The sequence below is a fragment of the Herpailurus yagouaroundi genome, unplaced genomic scaffold, assembly GCF_014898765.1.
Source record: "Herpailurus yagouaroundi ecotype Mexico unplaced genomic scaffold, PumYag 308, whole genome shotgun sequence".
Taxonomy (NCBI): Eukaryota; Metazoa; Chordata; class Mammalia; order Carnivora; family Felidae; genus Herpailurus; species Herpailurus yagouaroundi.
Genome location: NW_024412525.1, coordinates 3160650 through 3184620, shown reverse-complemented (window position 1 = coordinate 3184620; position 23971 = coordinate 3160650). Strand labels below are relative to the sequence as shown.

The following is a 23971-nucleotide window of genomic DNA, read 5'->3' as shown; positions in this document are numbered from 1 at the left end:
AGGCAGGACGCAGCGGAGGGAGTGAGGAATGGGAGAGGTCCAGACAGTGGCAGGCTCTAGGGCCCAACTTACAGCGTGTGCAGTTTCGGCAGGTACTGGAACGCCGACCTTCCCACAAACTGGATTGGGTTATCATAAAAGTGTCTGGAAGAAAAAGACCCAAACACCAAATTTAGTTATTTGGCCCTTTGAGCTAGGACCCAGGCAGATCTCTGCTTTCTCCTCCCTTGGCACCAGGAAAGAGCACACAGGGGAAGGCACCCCCTCCCAGAGTTCTGCCGCCCCAGCCCGTCCCCCAAACACCGCACAGCACCAAGAGCCGGGAGAAATGAGTACTCACATGGTCTGCAGCACAGGGTTCCCCATGAAGGCCTTTTCTGGGATGGCTTTGATGTTGTTGTTATGGAACCCCCTGGAAGGCAATACCATGAGTCAGTGCGGACTTGGAGAAAGGTGTGGAGAGGGCGAGACAGAACTCCATGAAGCTTCCAGAAAGCTGACCAGAAAAGCCATAGGACCAAAGAGACATCAGTCCAGATTCCGGGTTCACCTCCTGCCTGTGAAGTCTCTGCCTCATTTGATAACACACCCAACCTTTTCTCTGACAATTGTGAAGGGAGTGAAGCGTGGAGCCTCAGAGAACAAGGGGGAGGTAAGGGGGGAGAACTTGGGAGCAGGAGGCTGAGTTTGGATCCCAGGAGAGGCTTCCTCTCCTCAGTCACTTGTGGCAGGAACTCCACAGGTTCTCCAAGGAGGAAGCTGAGGGCCTATGGGAAAAGCAGAGCTTCTGAGGGTCCCAGGGACAAGAGCTGCTCCCTGAATGGAGGCTGGCTTGGCCTCCAGGCCTGGAGACTAAGGAACCTAGAAAGGCAGCAGCAGCAGGAGCAGGGAGATACAGTGGATGTTGAGGGACTGGCCTACTGTGTGTGGAAGTGAGGAGGGAGGCACCCGCTAGTGTCCAGGGCTCTGGAAGCTGGGAATTATGCATTTGGTTAGTCGGGGTGATCATCTCAAGATAAATGTTGGAATGGGAAACACATAATCCATGCTGAGCAGCACCCCCAGGCCAACTTCTTGTTGTCCGGAGACTTCTAGTGTCTCCTCATGCCTTCTGGGCATCCACCCCCTCTCTCTCCTTCTTCCCTTCTCCTTGTTATTTCCACCTTTCATTCCTTTGTTAATTTGTTCTTATATGATTTTGGACTCCTCCTTTGTGTCTAGTGTTGAGCTAAGCCTGAGATGTTTAGAAGTTCATAGGACAGAGGCCTTGTCCTCAAGCAGCTTCCTCTCAATAGATGTAGAAAGATAGGGACAGATAGAGGCACACACACGTCTATACTCATTGGGACCCCAATGGCAGTGGAGGGGGACTTACAATAGTTTCTCATTCAGACCCTTCCCTCCAACCGGTCTGGTTGTTCCTCAACTGTTACACACACCTGGAATTCCCACCTGCCAACTTCGGACGGTGTGGGGCCGGGGGAGGGGGTGTGGCATGGGGTTGGGCTGGTCTCAGGTGGTGGTTTGAGTAAAGATGTTGGGCTGCCTGTAAGTGTGGGGCTCTGTTCACCAACCTCAGATTCCCTTAATCGAGTCCACTCTACCCCCAGTAGATCTCCTACTGTTTGCCGAGAGCCTCTCCTCCAGTAAGCCTGGTCTCCCTTGGGGTCATCTCTCTGCCCATTCAACTTCCAATCTGGGTCTCTGCCTCCATGGTTCTTCTGTCTGAAATGCCTTCCCTCGTCCTCCACCGTCGCCACTGAAACTCCGTCCACCCCTTAAGGTTCATCTCACATGTGTTAGTCTACAAGGTTCTTCGTATATTACTCTGGATTCCCAGTCATGTTAGCTACCCCTGGACAATTAGGGCCAGAATTATAGACCGACCCTAAGCTGCTCTGTCCTGGTGCCTGCTTTACTCTGTGTCCTCAACAGACCTGAAGGATCCTGGGGGAACAGTCCAGGGCTATCTTATTCTTTGTTTGTGTTTAGTGCTGGGCACAGTCGATGCTAAAATAGAATACTAATAGGTAGCGACTGTGGGGAACAAAATCGGGCTTCTGATCTTCCCCATGAGATCAGGTGCTGAGGAATGAGCCCAGAGACCAGCCCCCAGCTCCTCTCCTCATTCATCTCCAGACACACGCCAAGCAAGGCAGGGGCAGTGCCAGGCCCAGCCTCCCAGGAGGTGTCTTGTGCCATGTGTCTCTCCAGGCTGGAAGGGCTCAGAGCCATTTCTGCCGATGACACACCTCTCGGAAATGCTCAGTGCCACACTAATGAGGTCTGCGACTACTGAGACCTGCACGGGGGGGGCTGCAGAGGGCACACAGCTACAGTTTTTACAAGGACCCCGGGAGGTGAGGCTGCGAGGGAGGCCCAGAACTGGCTTCAGCCCCTGCCCTTGGGAGAGGAGGACACCCACAGAAACCAGCAGAGGGACTTACAGTTCCTGCAGTCTGCCCAGGGTCCGGATGGCGACAGGAAACTCCTGCAGCTCATTATAATTCAGGTCTCTGGGACGGAAAGCAAGAGCAGTCATTAGAAGGGTGGCTTCACAGGGCATGTCAGGGCCCCTGAAAAACAGAAACTTGGCTCTGGGATTGGCCGGAGAGATGCGTTTTCCAATCTGTCGGATCCAGCTGTCAATGCCTGGAAACACATTTTTGGAATGTTCATATTCCATTCCTACTCCACAAATCCTCAGGTTGGAAGTCTTCCTGGCAACAGCACTGTTTTGAGGAGATACTTCCGGGATGTGGATACCTGCAACTGACTCCTTCAGGAAGAGTCCCCACTGGCTGAGGAAAATCCCTCAAGCCTTTGGAGACACAGTCAGTGGCTGGGGGAGGGACAGAGGAAAGAATGGGGCCATCTTTAGCCCCTTGTCACCAGCAAGAGGGATTCTGGAAGGTTCCCTCAGGTGACTACCTTGGCTAGCTGTGGCCTCTGCTGTCTATAAAACAGATCAGTGTTGGGGCGCCTGGGTGGCTCAGTCAGTTAAGTGTCCGACTTCGGCTCAGGTCATGATCTCACGGGTCGTGGGTTCGAGCCCCATGTGGGGCTCTGTGTTGACAGCTTGGAGCCTGGAGCCTGGAGCCTGCTTCGGGCTCTGTGTCTCTCTCTCTCTCTGCCCCTCCCCCACTCGCGCGCGCTCTCTCTCTCTCTCTCTCTCAAAAATAAACATTAAAATAAATGCTTTAAAACAGATCAGTGCTTCTTATCTTTGGGTGATGGCATGACAGCTAGTCTTTATTTTCTCTTAGGCTTTTCTTCGTTTCCCATTTTTTTTTTTTTTACAATGAACATATATCACACGTATAGTCAGAAAACAACGGAGGCAATTTTTAAAAAGTAGTAGCAACCCAAGTTGGAAAGAATGTGGGGAGACATGCATTCTCATAAATGATTAGTGGGAATTGAAATGTGTGTTATCTTTTAGACATAATGTGACAGCATCTTTTGAAATGACAAGATTCATACCTAGTCACCTCAAGGCCAGGAGTTTGTCCTGGGGAAAAGTCCACACCCACCTGTAAAGGTATTTGTATAAGGATGCTCACGGCAGCATTGTTTAGGCACCAGGGGCAAACTCTTGGCCCACAGGTGCTCACAGCCCTGCTTGTCCACTCTCTGAAGGGGTCTTTTGTGTTTGTGCCCTTGAGGCCACAAGGGGGACAGGGGGGAGTGAGAGAGGAGAAATGTAAAACACCGAGAGCAAACCTGATTCTCATTAGAAAAGATTTGGAACTGCCTGTGACAAAGAAGGCCCAAAGGCAGGGGAGCCCTGCCAAAGAGTGGGGAGAGTGCCTGTGTTTGGGGGAAGACAGTAAAATGTGATCGGGAAGTAGGGAGGAAGAGCCACAGAAGACTTTCGGGGGAGTTTTGCTCTATGTTACGTGACCAGATTCCCTTCCTACCCCTCCTAGGAGAGACTTCAGAAAAGATGATCAACCCTCAAGATTTTATTTATTTATTTAAAGATTTTATTCATAAGTAATTTCTAAACCTAACACGGGACTCAAGCTCACAGCCCTGAGATCGAGTAGCCTGTGGTGCTCCACTGACTGAGCCAGCCAGGTGCCCCTCAGCCTTTAAGATTTAAAAAAAATTTTTTTTTCAACGTTTATTTATTTTTGGGACAGAGAGAGACAGAGCATGAATGGGCGAGGGGCAGAGAGAGAGGGAGACACAGAATCGGAAACAGGCTCCAGGCTCTGAGCCATCAGCCCAGAGCCCGACGCGGGGCTCGAACTCACGGACTGCGAGATCGTGACCTGGCTGAAGTCGGACGCTTAACCGACTGCGCCACCCAGGCGCCCCAAGATTTTAAAGTTGACTTCTGTTTCGGGGCAGCTGGGTGGTTCAGTCGGTTGAATGTCCGTCCCACTCACTCTTGGTTTTGGCTCAGGTCATGATTTCACGGTTCATGAGTTGGAACCTCACTTTCTCTCTCTCTCAAATCAATACACATTAAAAAAAAAAAAAAACTAGAATAAACTGTGTGAGGATGCTGGATTGCAGGTATTACTGTGAACATATAGTTTTAAAAAGCAAAGTAGACTTTTGTTTCACTCAGTGGCCGATCGGTTAGCCCCATGTGGAGATGTGCCTGATTTTGCACGGGGTTGTCTTGGTGTTTCCAGATTCCTGTGGCTGGAGTATGGGGTCTCAGGCTTTGGCAATGGCGGGGAGGGAGGGCTCAGGTACAGTGTCCCTCTTGAGCCCCCCAGGATGACCCCAGCCCAACTTCTCTCAGCCTTTTAAAGCCACGCCTGCCCTGACAACTTTCATGAGAAGACTATCCAATGCCAGGGCAGGGGACCATGCTGAGGCTCTTTAATCACAGAGTGACTTGGCAGGTTTTGTGGGTAAATACCATGTTAACACAGACATAATGACAGGCTCCTCTGCGTGACAGGGTCATTACACTTAATAGTCCACAGGTAGAGCCAGGAACCCGGCCCAAGGGTGAGAAGAACAGTGACAACAGTCTGGCAGCCAGTGAGCCGGATAATTGCACCCCCCCCCACCACCCCCAACACACACTAATTACCCGATTACACTCCGACTCCCCTGGTGATTTTGGGTAATTATAGCATAAACCCTCCTGCTTTGCTCTGCTCTGCTCCGGTCCTTCATGAATCCTACACCTTTCCCTCCAATGACTCCAACCTTGATTCACTCACGGAGAGGCTCCCCACAGACTCTGTGAGGGGAAGGACGAGAGCAGGCTGAGGGCAGGCTACGTGCAAAGCACTTTCATGGAAACCAAAGACACTGGAGTTGGGACCAGGGAATTTCCACATTGCTGGAGTTCTACCACAGGTGGCAGTAGGAGGTGCCTGGAAACTCTACTTGCAAGGCTTGAAAACAGAGGCAGCAGGGGCGAGTAGTTGGACTCTTTCTGGTCTTAGATTTTATAAAGGAGTCGCCCTCACATCTCAATGTCTCCAAATCAAGTGCCCCCCCCCACCTCCTTTTAACTTGACTCAGCCCATTCAGGAATTGTCCAGTGCTGCCCAAGGAGAACCGGATTTCCTATAAGTAACGTAAGAGCGCCTTCACTTAAAGCCTTAATGTTGCAGTGTTATCGTAAATGCAAAGAATTGCACTGGCCTGATCTCAGAGATTTAGCTCACGATTCCATCGCCTGGAACGCTGCAGGTATCTGCCTGGCTTTCTCCCTCACTTCATTCAGGTCTCTGCCCAAATAACACCTCATCAGAAAGGCCTTGTCTGACCATTCTATTTAATACAGCATAGCCCCTCATTTGCTGTTCCTTTACTCTGTGTGGTAGGTTGAAAGTGGTCCCAAGTCTTATCATTTGCAATATGTAAGTGTACCAAATCAACAGGCTGTAAACTTTAAACCTGCACCGTATGTCAATTACATCTCAATAAAGCTGGAGGAGAAAAAGTAGCCACAAGTCCTTTGTGGCTTCTCCAATTAAGAAGTGGCCTCTCGGGGCACCTGGGTGACTCAGTCGGTTAAGCGTCCGACTTTGACTCAGGTCATGATCTCACGGTTTGTGAGTTCGAGCCCGCACGTCTGGCTCTGTGCTGACAGCTCAGAGCCTGGAGCCTGCTTCAGATTCTGTGCCTCCTTCTCTCTCTCTGCCCCTCCCCCACTTGCATTCTCTCTCTCTCTCTCTCTCTCTCTCTCTCTCTCTCTTTCTCAAAAATAAATAAACATTAAAAAAAAAAAGAAGTGGCTTCTCTGGTACAGTCACTCTGGTAAACAGTATGCGGGGAGGGTCCTCAAAAAATTAAAAATAAAGTTACACGACCCAGCAATTGAACTACTAGGACTTTTCCAAAGGATGCAAAAATGCTGATTTGAAGAGGCACATGCACCCCAATGTTCATAAGCAGTGCTATAAACAACAGCCAAATTATGGAAAGAGCCCAAATGTCCATTGACTAACAAATGGATAAAGAAAATGTGATATATATAATGGAATATTACTCAGTGATCAAAAAGAATGAAATTGTGGAGTGCCTGGGTGGCTCAGTTGGTTAAGCTTCTGATTCAGCTCAGGTCATGATCTCGCGGTCTGTGAGTTTGAGCCCCACATTGGGCTCTGTGCTGACAGCTCAGAGCCTGGAGCTTGTTTCATATGCTGTGTCTCCCTCTCTCTCTGCCCCTCCCCCACTCTCTCTCTCTCTCTCTCTCTCTCAAAAATAAACATTTAAAAAAATTTAAAAAGAATGAAATCTTGCTATTTGCAACAACGTGGATGGAACTAGAATATATTATGCTAAGCGAAATAAGGCAGTTACAGAAAGATAAATATCATATGACTTCACTCATATGTGGAATTTAAGAAACAAAACAAATGAACACAGGGGAAGGGAAGGAAAAATAAGATAAAAACAGAGAGGGAGGCAAACCGCAAGAGAGTTAAATACAGAGAACAAACTGAGGGTTGCTGGAGGGGAGGTGGGTGGGGGGATGGGCTAAACGGGTGATGGGCATTAAGGAGGGCACTTGTTAGTATGAGCACTTGTTGTATGCAAGTGATGAATCACTAAATGCTACTCCTGAAACCATTATTATACTATATGTTAACTAACTATATGTAAACTAAGATTTAGATAAAATTTTAAATAAATAAATAAATAAATAAATAAAGCATATTAAAGGGAAAAAAAAAAAAAAAAAAAGAAGTGGCTTCTGCCTCCCTAACCCTGAGACCAGGCTGGCTTGTGACTGGCATTAACCAAAACAGAATAAGGCAGAGCTGACATGGTGTGAGTTAATCCTAAATCACAAGAGGCCTCACAACCTCTGCCCTCCTTTGGGACATTTCCACCACCATGCAAGGAAGCCCGTACTAGCCTCCTGGGTAATGAAGGCCTTGTGGAGACGGCCAGCCAACAGCCAGAACCTAGGTCCCACTCACAGACATGTGAAGGAGGCATCTTAGAGCCTCTAGTCATAGCTGAACCTCTAGCAGACTGCAACCTGGTCAGGGAGCCCAGGCAAAGTCTCCAGCAGAAAAGCACCCAAGATGAGCCCAGGTGATCCACAGATTCATGAGAAATCATACATTATTGTCTTAGACCGTTACATTTTAGGGTGTTTTTTTTATGTAGCAATAGATAATGAGAGATCCTGCTTTCCTTTATACTGACATCTGACATAGATTTGTTTGCTAAATTTCTTCCCACCCACTAGAATGAGGTTGAAAATAGAAACTTCGTTTCACATTCTAAGCACCAAAATACTGGCACAGAACGGTAGCTCAACACATATTTGTTGAATCAATAAATGAATGGGTCTAGATAAATTAAAGAATGAATTAGTGGACTCTTAAAGCATTAATGGACTCTTAAGAGGATCTACAATATTTGGCGGAACATCCTTAGGATTTTGAGGTTGATGTCAAGAAAGGTACAAGATAATCCTGAGGGGCACTCACTGTTAGGCTTGCCCAGGGCCACAGAGGCCATGGGAAGACGGGTCACCTGTGATTTTGCTATCACTGAGCCCTTACACAGTTCACTGGACTCATGTCCAGGCAGCCGAAGTGAGTGGTTCTAGCTTTCCTTTGCAGTTCCTGATCAGGAATCCTTCCAGAAATGGCCTGTCAGACAGTGGGAAAAGACATGTAGTAAAAGGCATGCGAACTCAAAGGCCATTTCTTGTAGAGCAATGTGGAGAATAAAAACTGTGCAAATGTCAAAAGGAATTCTGCAAACTACACGCTGGTGGGGTGGCCTGAATTTTCCCATTTGGATATCTACACAGATTCAATGACTTGGATAATTGGCAAAGCCCTGCTTCATTTGGTGCTGTTTGGATGTAATCTCGGGCTCTAACCATGTAGGGAGCATGTCTTCACAACTCTCTTTTCCCCTTATGGATTCAATTCAGTGCCATGGATGTTTGTTGCCTGCTCAAAATACACAGAAAAATCTGCTGGGTAAAGCAGAAGGTAGAAAGATGCATAAGAAATAGTCTTGTCTGGACAAATGCACAAGACAACCAGATAAGTAGCCTTGGCATGATGCGTGCAGAGGAATACACAAAGCATCAGGACCTTTGGAGATCACACATAGTTGAGAAGACTTCATGCAGGGCTTCATGGAGATGTGGCATTTGAACCAGATCTTGACGGTGGGGCAAGATTTCAATAGGTAGAGAGAAGGAAAGGATAGGTTAGTCAATCAGAGAGAGAATGGTTTAAAGGAAGTATGCGCTGTGGAGTTTGGAGAATAAGTGGCACAGTTTGGTTGAGCAAAGGACAATATTTGGAGGTGAGATTGGAAGAGTGTCTCCCTCGACTGTTGTATACTCTCCTAACTGGAGTCCCTGCCTCTAAGTCGTCCATAAGATAACCTTGGTTGAGCACGGATTATGCACTGGGCACTAAATGCTATGCCCGAATGATCTCTTTTTTTTTTTTTTAATTTTTTTTTCAACGTTTATTTATTTTTGCGACAGAGAGAGACAGAGCATGAACGGGGGAGGGGCAGAGAGAGAGGGAGACACAGAATCAGAAACAGGCTCCAGGCTCTGAGCCATCAGCCCAGAGCCTGACGCGGGGCTCGAACTCACGGACCGCGAGATCGTGACCTGGCTGAAGTCGGACGCTTAACCGACTGCGCCACCCAGGCGCCCCCCGAATGATCTCTTAATCCTCATGACAGCCTAAGAAGTAGTTACCACTATTATACCCATTTTACTGTTGAGGAAAGTGAGGCACAGAGATGTCCAATAACCTGCCCAATTATTAAACAGTCATGCTAGACATCACTATCCACCAAAATCCACCCTCTCTTTTCTCTACAACAGCAAAGCCCAACACCTTCAGCCACTTGCCATGCATAGCTGTTTAAATGTAAATTAGTTACGAGTTAGTAAAATAAAAGCTCGGCTCTCAGTTTCACTAGTGACACTTCAAGCGCTCAATATACCATGTGGCAAGTGGCTACCATATTGGAAGCACAGATTTAGAACATTTCCGTCATTGTAGAAAGTTCTGTTGGACAGCGCTATCCTATGGTAATGGGAGGAATAGCCAGGAATGTGGCTAGAGTGTATTCCCAGCCTCCTTTGCAATAAGTGTGCTTTCCCATGGAAGGTGGGCAGAAGCGGTATGTCCTACATTTAGTGCAGGATTTTTTAACTAGCCAGCCTGTCTCCTCCACGGTCTCTCTACTCTTTCACTAGTTAGGTGCCAAAGACAGTGAGGAGATAGGGATAGCAAGATCCTAAGAAGCCAGGTCCCTGAGTCACCATATGGAGGAGGGCCATTTGCCAAGAAGAAACACCCTCTTTGGACTATTACACGATCCAGAAATGAACTTCTATTGTGTTTGAGCCATTATACGTGTTTTGACCTATTTGTTACACAATTTGGCTACCTTAACTAATTCACCATCACAACCAAGATTTGAACCCTGGCAGTGCGAGTCCGGAGTCCACACTCTTCGCTACTACACATCTGCCAGGAAGATCTTTTTGAAATGCCAAACAGACTGTGTCACTCTCCTGCTGAGAAATCTGAAAAGGCTTCCTCATTACTTACAGAACAAAGTTCAAAGTCCTCAATGGGCTCTGATGCTATACATCTTCAGCTCCGTCTACCATCTCAGCCCCCATGTGTTTTCACAGCCTCGTGTGTTTCCTTGTGCCCTTCACGCTTTCAGCCTGGGATGCCCTTAACCCCAGTCTTAGATGTCGAAATCCTAGCTCCCTTTGAAGTCCAGGCTCAAATATACCTTCCTTCATGTACCCAGCCCCATCCCTGCAGTCAGAATGAATCACTCACTCTCTCAGTGCTTTTCTGATGTTTTCTCCAGAAACATGCTTAATATTAGAATAATAATAGTGGTGGTAGTGGTGGTGGTGATAACGATAATAATCAGAGTAATTACTAGGTAATAGTCACGATTCTGGGTGACTTATATATATTAATTCATTTCATTGCCATGCCAATCCTTTGAGGTAAATACTTATTATTATCTCCATTTTGCAGATGAGAAACTGAGGCACAGAGAGAGGCAATCACTTGACCATGAATGAAAGAGCTGGGACTGAAGCCCAGGCAGTTTGAGTCCAGAATGGGGTTATCTGTGTACAAAGTGCCTTCCCCATGGGACAGGAAGCTTGCCACTATCAGGAAGCACATGAGCTCCCTTTTGAGTCTCCCGAAGCCCAGGCACAGGGCCATACATGCGTACGGTCATCGTCAAGAATGATCATTTGAGCCACTGTCAAGGCCTGGAGATGGGAGTTGCTTTGGCCTTTGTGGCTGGCCACATTGGGGCAGTGTCTCAGCCCCTCGGGATCAGAAGCCAACATACAGCCTCTCGGCAATCGCAGGAAAAACCCACGTCAGGCCACAAGCTGATTTGATCCGATTCCTCCATTGCAAGGTGCTTTATGATGCCCTAAACCTCCCCGGAAAAGCTCATCCATGGCTTTATAGTTTATTATCTTTAATAGCCCAGAATCAGCCAGAAGCCCAGGAAGAGAATTATTCTGTACGCTGCTCCCAGGAGCTGGGAGCAGGCAGGGGAGGGCTGAGGTTAAAGAAAAACCATTCCCAGCTCCAGCCGGGATTCAGTCCAGAGGCTGCAGCTGTCCATGGCTGATATGCCCCTTCATCTGCTCAGCTGCTTCCAGCCAAATCCAATCAAAACTGATGGTAGACCCACACAATCGGTAAAAGTAGTTAAGCAGGTGACCCAAGCCCCAAGCTGCTCAAGGACCCACATCCCCAATGTTCTCCATTCCATCTGGCTGTGCAGGAGTGGCCAACTCCTGAGATCTCTGGGGAGCCTCACGATGGACTCAGAGCACAGAGCTGGCAGGATTTAACAGTCATCTTGTCCGGCCCTTTCTTTTTATTGATAAGGAAACTGAGGCTCAGAGACAAGAGGTAAATCACTGCAAGTCCCAGAGCCGAGGCCTGTTGGCTCTTGCTTTAACATCTTTTCTGTGTACCACCCAGAGTTGCAGCCTGGCTAGGCTCCAAGTAGCAGGGCTGAGAAAAAAGTTTTAGGGAGAGTGGGAAGAAGGATAAACGGGGTGGGTGGCGGGGGGGGGGGGGTGGCGCACCAGGCTTCCTCCCAAGGGAAGAAACTCCTGTGGGAGTCTCTTTGGGTGCTAACAAGCATGTCAAAACCAATTGGTTGTTAGGCTAGATGTCTATTTGTGTGTTATATGTTTTAGAGTGAAACAGCTTTGTCCTCTGTGTACCAACAGGATCACCTCGAACTAGCCAGTTAACTTTGCTCAGTCGTTTCCTCACCTGTACATCAGGGATGCCCATTACCTAAGGCTACTCTGCTCATCCGGTCCAGAGCCTGGTCTGGATACTCAAATAATGCCAATTCTTTCCCCCTCTTTCTTTTACTAGACACTAGACACCAGAACAGGCACTTCCATTCTTCCGACACTGCAACAGCAGACACACAAGTTGGTCTATCTACTTTTCACAACAATAAAGGAAGATTAACATAATTAATTGGGCTTCCGCTTACACTTTTATTCTCAAGGCTAATATTTATGTTTATTGCCAGATCACAGATAAGGGCACATGGAGGAATGTGGGTGAGCCTAGCTCCCCAGCGTCAAACACAAAACACAGACGTTTCTGATTGTAAACTCTGAACCATTTTTCTCTCCCAAAGGGCCCGTAACAAAAGCGGGCAGGCACGATGAATGCATGACTTAATTGCTCTTCCTGTATTGCAGACTGAGCCTTTATCTCCATCTGACTTCACATGCTTGGGGCAGATAACCTGGCGAGCCAGGAACCAACAAAGACTTTATGACTAATAGCATTGTTTTACTTTCTAAACAACCTACATAAAAGGCCACCCATTAATAAATGCAGCAATTAGTAAAATTGTCATCGGTTTCTATTGAGAGATACAGACACGCCTTCCTCCTACCCTCCCTCCACCTACGCTCGCTTCTCCACCAGAAAGTAAATTCAGAAAATATCCGAAGCAATAACAGCGCCAATTTTAATGAAAGTTGCCGATCTCTGACACTGAGGTTACTTGTTGCCCTGCCCGAATAAAGCACCTGGGATCAGAGAAGCCCAGAACTGGAAGGGAGGTAAAAGGCAACAGTCCAATCTGCCCCCGCACGGGACTCATCTCTGAGATTCCAGGGGAACAAGGATCCAGTTTCTGCCCGGACCGTGCAAATGGCAGGGCTCACCGACTATGCTGGGCGTTAAGGGGGCCACAGTCGGGCTATTCTGCAGATTAAGTAAGCCTTCCTCATCCCAAGCTAGAGCACCACCCTTACTTCCTCTCTTGGCCCTCATCCTGTCAGCTGGAAGACCATAAAATATGTGTGATCTTTCAAAGACAATCATCACATTCCACCTAAGTCTTCTCCCACATTCTTTGAAGGTGTAGACAAGGTGCATAAACATTTCATATTCTCACCACCCTCCCCCAGAAAAGCCTTAGCCACATTTAGAAATGGTATAATAGGATCCCATCATCTAGATGTGGGCAGACCCTTGGGCAGCACCTCCTTCACCTGGATGCCATGGACCCATTAATGCAGGGGACCTGAGGTCTTTGAGGTTGCCCTGGTCTGGGCAGAATGTAGCTTGAGGTTTTGTCCTAGTGACTTCAACTCACTGGTCGAATGTCAGGATCCTGAGCTTCAACCGGGTCAGGGGACCTTGCCCCAAGGCAAGGATGAGGGACCATCCCTGTGGGTTCAGCCCATGTCCAGGGCTTCAGTTTCTCCATCTTTACGAGAAGAGGTCTGGTCTGGAGACTGCACAGCACTTAGTATGGATGTCCGGAGCTGGGATGAATCTTAGAGATTGGATAGTCCAATGCTCTCATGGTTCAGATGGAGAAACTAAAGCTCAAAGAGGAGCAGAGACTTGCCAGGGGCTATATATCCATTCATTTGTTCAACAAATATTTATTGAGCACTTTCGCCATGCCAGGCACTGTGTCAGGTGCTACAAAAATTCATGGAGAGGGTGCCTGGGTGGGTCAGTCAATTAAATATCTGACTTTGGCTCAGGTCATGATCTCGCAGTTACCAAGCCTCACTTTGGGCTCTCTGCTGTCGGCACAGAGCCTGCTTTGGACCCTCTGTCTCCCTCTCTCTCTGCCCCTCCCCTGCTTGCTCTCCTCCCCCCCTCAAAAATAAATAAACATAAAAAAACTCATGGAAAGGTGGGAGAAAGATAACAAAACAACCTGAATAAATAAATAATAACATAAATATCAGATTGGTGAGTGCTATAGAGAAAATTAAGTAGGAAAAGGAGATGGCAAATGATAAGAAGTGCTTGCAAAATGGTGATCAGGGAGGACCTCGCTAAAAAGGTGACATTTGGGCAAAGTCTCGGAGAAGGTAGATAATTGTACAAAGAACATTCCAGACAAAGGAAACAGTCAGTACAAAGTCCTGATGCAGGAGCATATCTATCTAGTGTATCCAAGGAAGCCACTGTGCCTGGAGTAGATTGAAGGAGGGGTGAGGCCAGAGAGGTAGCACGGTGTCACATCACCCGACACCTTGCAGAACTTGTAGGCTTCTTTCCAGAACTTTATAGAACTTTGGTTTCTTTCCACGAGTATGATGGGGAGCCACTGGAGGGTTTTGAATAGAAGAGTAACATGACCTAATTTGTATTTTAAAGGAGTCCATCTAGGGGCGCCTGGGTGGCTCAGTTGGTTGAGCATCTGACTCTTGATTTTGGCTCAGGTCATGATCTCGTGCTGCATGTGGGGCTCTGCACTGACAGTGTGGAGCCTGCTTGGGATTCTCTCTCTCTCCCTCTCTCTCTGCCCCTCCCTTGCTCACGCATTTGTGCATGTGTGCGTGCTCTCTCTCTCTCAAAATAAATAAATAAACTTAAAAAAAAAAAAAAGAACTCAGGACTCCTGGTCTAGAACCCTTCAGTCTCCGTGATAGCAGGGGCTGCATTTTTCTTATTCATAAATGTTTCCCTTGTGTTCATAATGGTGGCCCGGCACATACTAGAAACTCAATAGATATTTATGAAATGAGAAAATCGAACGAAACAGAAAAAGAGAGTGGTAATTATTGATTCTTAGCAGCTCTTCCTTCCCACAGATATTAAGGGCCAGACCTGAACATCTTCGTTTCCTCTCCATGGTGTCTACCAGAGAACCAGCTGCCAAGTGGTTTCCCCGGGGCTCCATCAGTGCCCATCTCCCCACCCCACTCCCTTAACCTCCCATCACCCTCCACTGCAGATGGGCTGGCCAGGGTGCCTGTGAGAGCAGCGGAAGTTCAGAGCGGAAGCTTTGGCCCCATTGCCATCAGAGGAGGAAAAGGTAGCAGTGACAAGAATGGTGACCTTGGCTACCCCAAGCACCAGGGCGATGGGAAAGGGAATGTTGTACCGGGAAGAACTATTAATAACTTGCCATGGTATTAGAACACAAGACAAACTCATTGGGCAGCTCGATTTTCTGCCTGTGAGAAGTCATTAGTGGTTCTGTGTGGAAAGCCAGAAAAAAAGTTTTATATGGAACAATAAATTCCTCTATAAGCCACAAAACCCCACAAATTTGCAGCTAATAAACCCACAAATGTAAGATGATTAAGAACTGGCGAGGAAAGAGTTCCTCAATTCTTACAGGGTTAGCCTGGAGAGGCAGTGTGGTCTGACGGACTGAAGCCAGGCCAAAGGCAGAGAAACTCGGGTTCTCGTCCTGGTTCTTAATGAATTGGATGACCTTGAGCAAGTCAACCACTCTCTGCCTCAATTTCCTCGCGTGTAACACAAGGATACACAATTTCTGCCTTGTCTTCCTCAACAAGTGGTTGTGGGGGAGGTTGGGGGTGAGGAGAAGTGAGATATGAGACCCAACAGCCTGCAAAAAAATATCTTTGAGGGGCGCCTGGGTGGCGCAGTCGGTTAAGCGTCCGACTTCAGCCAGGCCACGATCTCGCGGTCCGTGAGTTCGAGCCCCGCGTCAGGCTCTGGGCTGATGGCTCAGAGCCTGGAGCCTGTTTCCGATTCTGTGTCTCCCTCTCTCTCTGCCCCTCGCCGTTCATGCTCTGTCTCTCTCTGTCCCAAAAATAAATAAACGTTGAAAAAAAAATTAAAAAAAAATATCTTTGAGTCTCTTAACTGTGGGAACTTATCAGTGGGATGATCAGCGCTTGCCTTAAGATTAGCAAGAAAATCGACAAGATTCATGTGAACCTCTGCTCCACCCATTTGCTTGCCCAAGAGCACTTTGCCAGGGAACCTGCCAGTGGGTAGCGATAGTGGGTTGAATTGTAGCCCCTCAAAAATCTGTCAGCATCCTAACCCCTGGAACCTGTGAATATGACCTTATTTGGAAAAAGGTCCTTTGCAGATGTCATTAAGCTAAGGATCTTGAGGTGAGATCATCCTGCATTAACAGGATGGGCCTAAATCCAATGACAAGTGTCCTTAGAAGACATGGAGAAGACCACGTGAAGACTGAGGCAGAGATCGGAGTGACGCATCTACAAGCCAGGGAATGCCAAGGGTAGCCAGCAGCCACCAAAGGTAAGAGAGGCAGGGAAAAGATGCTGCCTCAAACTTCCAGAAGGAATCAGCGCTGCCAATACCTTGATTTTGGACTTCTGGCCTCTCCAAGAACTGTGGGAGAATACATTTCTGAGGTTTTCTTAAGCCACAAAATTTGTGGTAATTTGTTATGGCAGCCACAGGAAACTAATATAGTAGCCATGCCCTGATTCCCCGGGAATTCCTAGCCACCCTATAGAGGAGATGAGTCACACCATGGATGGCTATGGAATGACACCTCTGGGCAACACTCTGCCTGCCACCTTAAGACACACTGTCAAAAGAAGGGGAGGAGAAGAGGAGGAGAGAGAATGAGATGAAGAAAGGAAGGAAGGAAGGAAGGGAGGGAGGAAGGGAGGAAGGAAGGAAGGAAAAGAGGGAAGGAAAGAAGAAAAGTTATTGAAGTAACTTGGGCGGGGGGGAAAGGTCCATTGCTGTCTATCCAGCATCAAATGGGAGGACAGAAAGAGAAAGCCAACACAAATTGAGCACTTAGAGTATTCCAGGCCCTGTAAATATCATTGTGTGAATTGTAGAACATCACCCCCATTTTCTAGCTGCGGAAACTGAGGCTCTCGAGAGGTCAGGTGACTTGGGCACGTCGCATGCTGCTGGAGGAGCCACCATCTGAATGCCAGTGTGCTGACTCAAGCCCAGTCCTTTTTCTACTCTAGGATCCCCCTGAGCTCTGGAAGAGCCGCCAGTGAAAACCTGCCTGGTTTTCCATTCCAGCTGAGGGCAGATCATCGGGCCCAGGATTGAGAGGTGGTCGGATACTCTCGGGACTGAGAGCAAAATCTGTTGGTGTGGCTGGTTTCAATGACACGGAGACGGGGGCGCACTTTGCGGCCACAGCAGCTATTGAGGTAAAAATATTCCGCAGAAGCACATCTCTGGGGCATCTGGCACCAAAGGAGGTTTTACATGGAATGCACAATTTTGTATTAGAAGACATAATTCTATAAATTCCTGCTTTGCCCTCCTCTCCTCCCAGACCCCAGTTGAATGCTGGTCCTGCTTTATAGAGGGAGCTAGAGCCAGTAGGTTTCTGTTCCACTGTGATCCCGGGCCCCCCTCCAACGGGGAAAGGTCCAGCCAGTACATGAACTCCAATAGCTCTGATGTGTTTTATGAGGTGATAACAGGGCCCAGATATCATAGTCCAGGCACGAGGGAGGTGAGGCACTGTTGTCCCCAGATCCATTCTAGGCCTCACTTCTTTGAATTCTAGCTAAGACGCAGACATCAATTCCCCAGATCTAGGAAGTGGGGGCAGTCCCCTTTGGTTATAATTGCATTTGCAAGGCTTTCCCCCCACCCCCACCGCCTTTTATTTTATTGGTAGGTATAGCTGGGGATTCAAGGATCATGATCTGATAGCACCTGAATAGCACCCTGTGGCCTCTGAGCACGAATTTGTAGGCACAGACCTAAGGGCATGAAGGCCTGGTTTCACGTCCCTGGGATGCCAGGGGAGAACCTTCTCAGAATTCTTGCTGGTCACGCTTTCTCTTACTTGTCAACCTGGGAAGTCCTGTACTCAAGCTGCCCTCACAGGAGTTAGCGCTAAGTGGGGCAGCGTATTAGGGGGCAAGGGGTTTGGATGCCAGTGGCTTACCACCGCTTTTACAAACAAACTGTAGAAACATGGGCAACTCATCCCACATCTCCAGACTTGGTCTGATCTGGAAAAGCGAAGAAACAGCGCTTCAAGGGTTCAGAGAGCTGGCTCATCTCTGATTCTGAATTTCCCAGCAGCAGTGGGACACCCTCACCGAGGGAGCAGAAAGGAGGTGGCGGGTGCAGGGCAGAGTTTTTCCTGTCTGCCTCCGGCTGGGGTTTCTTGACAAGGTCCGGGACGATGATGAAGGTATGAGGAGAAGTGCCTGTACCTGGCCCCTCCTCCCCAGGTGGCATGACCGGGGGCTGCTCTCCCTCCTGAGAGAAGCCAGCAGACAGAGCCAAACCACAGCTTGGGCTGGGGTGGGGGGAGGAGGGGGGTTGATCTCCCCTCCGCTGCGGAGATGAGAGAGGTCTAAGTGGCAGAGATTTACAGGGCCCGAGGGAGAAATACCCTTCCAGTAAGACGCTCACATGAAAAGCTCCAAAGTAATAACTGAGGCTGCAAACTGTGCTAATTATGCAACAATTAAAAGGTTTGACTATCTTTCTCTCTCCTTTTATTCTCCCGGCCACTCCTCCCCCTTTCCACATCTGGGTGCCCCTTCAGGCTCCCCGGGCAAATGCTGGGGCGGGGGAGGGATAGAGGATAAAGAACACACTTTCCCCCTTTTTAACTGGAGATCAAAAGTTGGAAGAAGAACTTATCCCTCAGGGGTGGGGAGAGAAGGGGTGTCGTTGAGACTGAGGCCCTCAGAAGAGGGGATGGGGACGAGAACGGAGTGCGGGGCAGGTTCCTAACACAGTTTCCCAGGCTCTGTATGAGACTTACACACATCATCTCATGTACCCCACATGTCAACCCCAGAGGATCAGTGTGATTAGTGGTATTATATTGCAGATCGGAAAACGAAGACTCATGAAGGCAAATGCCTTGACCAAGGTCACACAGCTGGCAGGACTGGCAAGGCTCCCCGGGCTGGCTGATGCTCCGAGCTGTAGACTTCGTCAATGAGGCTATTCTGCCTCCACAGTGTAAAGCTGGGAAATCTTTTCCGGTCTCTTGGCCTCGCCTGTCCCATCTGTCCAGTGGGTGCAGAGCCTGGGCTCTGTGTGACCGAGCCAAGCACTTTCCCAGACGAAAGGTACAGTGGGCACTTAGCGGCAGGATTGCTTTGTAAGAGCTGAGCCAACCCCCCTGCGCAGCCATCCAGTGGCTAATTGAGAAAGAATTAGGCAGTGTGCCCCAAAAGTGAAGAAATTGCTGCTAGGTGGCTTTTTAGAGGTGCCAACCCACACCCGGTATACATGTCCCCTCCCCACTGGATTTCCCAGCAGAACCAACAGCCCCCACACTCCAGGGCAGGTAACACCGGATTCCTTCCTGCCCTGCTGATGCCTGGTAGCTCAGCCTCCAAACACCGCCTCCAAAATTCTCGTGTCCCCCGAGGGAGGGTGGCTACGAGGGTGTGGGCCTTAAGAGGACAATGGCTCTCCCTTACATCTGGATCCCCCAAATGCCTAGCACCCGCGGATGATTAAGGATAGCAGAGTATTAAACTAGGAACGTTGCACGGTATTTTCTCAGTTAACACATTCTAGATCTTGCTCTGTCCCTAAGTGAGGGAGTAACTCTGGGTACGCCACTTCCCTGGGCCTCGATTTTCTAGTATGTTGATGGAGCAGCCTAGAGTGTCCAGTCTGAACTGCCCAGCTGTCTCTGAAGGCTAGAGAAGCACAGAGCCCAAGTCACGCACAGTGGCAGGGAGAGGTTCCAACTTTCCCGACCCCAGGCTGGGGGACATCCTCCCACATGCCACTCCTGGGCACCTCAGTCAGCTGCAGGGGCGGGGGGGGGGGTGGACACGGGGGGAGCTCGACCCAGCTCTGCCGTTTGTCGTGCTTCAGGCTGAGCCCCAGAGAGCAACCAGGCTCCTGGGTCTCCCGCCCACAGGAAAGACAAATGGAGCATTGGTCTTGGCCTCCCCCATTCCCTTCCCCTCCGCGACCACAAATGCAGACAGCTCGGGCCTCCTGGGCTAGATTTGCCAAATGGTTTTCCCCAAACCGTTGCTTTCCTCGGGTCACAGCTTGTCTCCCAGCATTTTCTCCTGGGCTGCTTTGGATTCTTGAAAACCCCTCACCTCAGGAGCTCGGGTATGTGTTTGCGTGTCGGGGGAGGAGGGAGGAGGTGGGGAAGGGGAGGCAAAGTCACTGTGGCCATGCCCCTGACGCTGTGAGCCCTGCCCCAACCTCAGTGGCTCACGCCTGACCCGGGAGGTCCTCCTCTCCTGGGCGCTGCTGGCCTGTACCAGGTGACCGTGGCAGCCAGCTCCCTCATGGCAGCTGCGGGACCCCAGCTGGCATGGCCGGCGGACTTAGAGAGCCCAGCCAGTTGTTTGCTCAAATGGGGCCCACTCAGCCCACTCTGCGGGGGCTGGCGGGACGCCAGAGGAAATGATGGGAGGGTTTGGGTGCATTCTGACCTTAACCGAATTCCAGGATGATGATGTGTGAATAATATGGCTTTTTAAGCGTCAACAACTTGGGTGCTTTTTATAGTCAGGCCGGAGCGCTGAATGGGCCATCCCCCCATTAATCATTTAGCTAGTTAGATCCACTGGCAAACCGTACCGGCATGACTCCATGGTATTACCCTCCCTTCTGTCAGCAGCCTCCCTTAAACGGATGTCAAAACTGCCATCAAATCAGCCCCAGCCCCACCCCCAAGCCTTCCATTCCCCAGGCTCGATATCCTCATTCTTCTGGCTCTCCTATCTATCTAAAGTGTTCACTATTTCGATGGTCTCTGCTGGCAGAGATCCTGGATTCCCCCTCCGCGGGCCACCCTGAACTCCCGGAGGGCACGTTCCCACCCACCTGCAGGAGGAAGGAATGCATTCTGTGTGACATCTTACGGAAAATGCCAGGGAGGGGCACGTGGGTGACCAGGCCTGGAGCCAGGCCCCAGCACCCCAGTCCCGTTGGCTTCTCCCTCCGCCAGCCTCCCCTCCCTCCTGCGGGCCTCCGGGCCTTCCTCACCAGGACAGAGCCCTACCACAGCCTGGGCACTCACAGCGTCTCCAGATTGCGCAGCCCCTCGAAGCTGTGGGTCCCCAGATGCTGGATGCGGTTGTTATGAAGATGCCTGTGTGGGAAGGAAAGGCACGTCAGAATGGGCGCCCACAGCATCGGGCGGGGGGTGGGGTGGGGGTGGAGAGCAGACCGTGGCTTAAGCAGCATAGTGGAGGCAGAAGCATGGACAGAGTGACCCCAGTGGTCCAGCCCTTTATCTCCAGGGACAAAATGATTGGCCAAGACTGACTTCCGAAGTTACGATCTCCAAGGCTGGATTAACCGTGGGCTACATGGTTTTAACCGCCTATTGAAGGAAAATGCAAGAGGAGTGCCCAAGGCCAAGGCTGAGGCAGGCTCCCACTAAGCTCTTGGAGAGAGGCCTGATGTCAGGAGGGCTCCAGTCTGGGGCTTCTTCTACGGTCCTGCTCCCCAGGACCCAGCCTGCCTGACTCAGTGGCCAGACGCGCTTATGGGAGCCAAGAGCAAACCACTGCAGACAACATATAATTAAAGGCTAAGCTTTCTGTTATAGCTGGAGAGGGCTGTAGACAGGCTCAGAGATGGGAGACTGGTGAGACCAGAAGAGTCAGGGAAGGCTTTACAGAGGTGGTGATCCAGAGCAGGGCCTTGAAGGATAGGTGATCTGGACAGGCAGAGGGAAGGACATTCCAGGCAGAGTTAACAGGGGGACAAAGGTGAGGAGGTAGAGATGAGCACGTGTGTCTGCGCAGGATGGTGAAGGGCTTGGCCAGAGTGCACACAGGTTGCCGAGATGTAAAAGATCCATTTGGAAGACACTTCCAAGGTAAATAGCGAATTGAAAATAAGTGACAGAATGTTCTTCTCCGGATTCCTAACGAAAGAAACAAAAATAGCAGAAGACCCCTGTCTCCAGCCCAAATATAAGTAGCAACAAAGCAAAGACAGAGACATAAGTTAATGTAAATAAACTGCACAAACTGGAGACCAAGGAAAACTCTGGAACTCCCAATAATCTCCCCCTTTCTTCAGGAACTGAATTGGCAAGAAAACAAAATCCTGAGAATTTCCCTTAAAACCCCCCAATCTAAATAATGTTCTTTTCCCCCTCCCTACTTCTGGCTTCCAGAGGAAACAGGTGAAACAGGGGAGTAAAATAAAGGCTCCAGGCTACTCACTGAATGGAGGAAATGACTTGAAGCCCGAGGGGATTCTTGGGTGGAGGGAGTGAACTCACACAGTTAACACACTCTGACTCTGCAGACAGAGCAGAGCCCAGGCTGTCTGACAAAGACTGGGCTCCCCCTTCAGAGCACGCTCCCCCTGCTTCTACGACGGAAAAGCGGACGGAACCTCCTCTACCCACAATACTAGCCCACAAACTTTAGCTTGGAGGGGAGGACCTATGGGGCCCAAAGATGACAGACTGAGAACAACTTGACAGCTTTCTAGGCTGAGGCCAGAACAAAGGATTCACATGGCAATTATGGATGTACCAGGGAGACCGAGGGCGGGAAGAAGAGAGCACCCAAAAGCAGGTAAAGTTCCAAGCCAAGGAAAAAAATATAACTAATGGAGGAGGGCAGAAGGAAAGTTACCACAGTGGCCTCCTGCTACAAAACAATCTCCCAAAATAATATTTCAAAGGCGAAATTAAAAAAAATTTTTTTTTCAACGTTTATTTATTTTGGGGACAGAGAGAGACAGAGCATGAACAGGGGAGGGGCAGAGAGAGAGGGAGACACAGAATCGGAAACAGGCTCCAGGCTCTGAGCCATCAGCCCAGAGCCTGACGCGGGGCTCGAACTCACGGACCGTGAGATCGTGACCTGGCTGAAGTCGGACGCTCAACCGACTGCGCCACCCAGGCGCCCCCGAAATTTTTAAAATGAAAGAGAGATGGCATCGTGGACGACAAAAACAAGCTGGGGACCCAAACTACATTATTAAAAAAAACTAGTCAAGAGATGTGAGCCGAGGAACAGGGTAAACACTGCTGAAAATTGAGTGGGTGTCAGAGAAAAAACTTGAGATAACCATGGCGAATGGTGGCTGAATGAGACAAAAAGGCTAAAACCGTAACGGATGGATGTAGGAGACATAAAGGTGATTCAACCACAGGGGTAATGGATGTCTCAGAGGGAGAGAATCCAAAAATGAGGTGGGAGATATATTCAAACATATAATACAGAAGAAAAATTCTCTAAAGTGGAGAAAGCAGGGAATCTGCAGCTCAGAAGCATCCATTGTCTCAGGAAAATCAGATGCAGAGCATTCTACACTGTGACATATTCGAATTAATTTATCAAAGTTAAAGAATTAAAAAGCCTGTTCAGGCAGAAAAAGGAAATCACTTAAAAGGGGAAGAAATCCCTCAGGCCTGCAAGGTGTTGTTCAAAACAAGAAAACCCCATCCAACATAGATGGATAGAGATGGGAGTCGAGAGAGTCATGGGTCCTGTATGCCTTCCCCATCCTTGTCCACCTGCACCACCAGGTTCCAAGGGGAGACAGACCCCTCCCATATGGAGTTTCTGATTTGATAGGGAAAACACAGCTCCTTGCATCCTGGGAATACACTATCGCCCCTTTCCAAGGGGTTTTCATTTTCTCTGTTTCCTCCATGCCTGTATCCTGACTGTCACCAAACTCTTACCATTTCTTCTGCCTCCTGCTGAACTCTGGTCTTCATTTTCCAGGCCCTTCCACCTCCCCCAGCATCTCTGGTCTACACCATCTCAGCTTCCTAAATATCTGGCTCCAGGGTTCCAACTTCCTGTCCCAAATCATTCATTCAGCCCGGACATCCTGGACACCTCCAGCAGCCCAGGCTGGGGCAGACTGTTGGGGCTTATGGTTCAAATGAAGAGACAAGATTGGTACCACTGACACCCCTGCTGCCCGATTAAGCATTTTCCCGGGGTCTTGTCAGTGCTAGAGAGGTGATAGAAAGGAGCTGCCTGTATATCAGAGCAGCCTGATACAAGCCCTGGGTTCAGGTTGAAGAGAAGCCCCTCCTCCTCCACCCCACTTATCTACTGACACCTCCAGCCAGCCTCTTGGGCACCACTTGGGTCTTTCCATAGCTCGTCCCATAGTCCCTGGATAGCTTTCTCCAGCCTCCTTTCCCCTCTCAGGTGAGTTGGAGGCAGGACAAAGGGGTAATGCTTCTGGCCCTGTATCACGCAGAGGGACCAGCTGTCCTTCGGCTTTGCTCCTGCCCAGTAGGTTTTCTTTCTTTAGTCTCTTGTCCTTCC

At 49.3% G+C, this 23971-nt stretch overlaps 1 protein-coding gene across 4 annotated transcripts in view; it reads right to left on the bottom strand.

Moving 5' to 3' along the window:
* LGR6 (leucine rich repeat containing G protein-coupled receptor 6) overlaps positions 1–23971 on the bottom strand; it is a 121953-nt gene that overhangs the window by 19047 nt on the left and 78935 nt on the right. For all 4 annotated transcript variants that reach the window (XM_040461998.1, XM_040461997.1, XM_040461999.1 and 1 more), the window contains 4 exons: positions 20734–20805; positions 2448–2516; positions 341–412; positions 73–144 (listed from right to left, as the gene is read on the bottom strand). In XM_040461998.1, coding sequence (XP_040317932.1) covers positions 73–144; positions 341–412; positions 2448–2516; positions 20734–20805 — 285 coding nt within the window. The remainder of the gene's footprint in view (positions 1–72; positions 145–340; positions 413–2447; positions 2517–20733; positions 20806–23971) is intronic.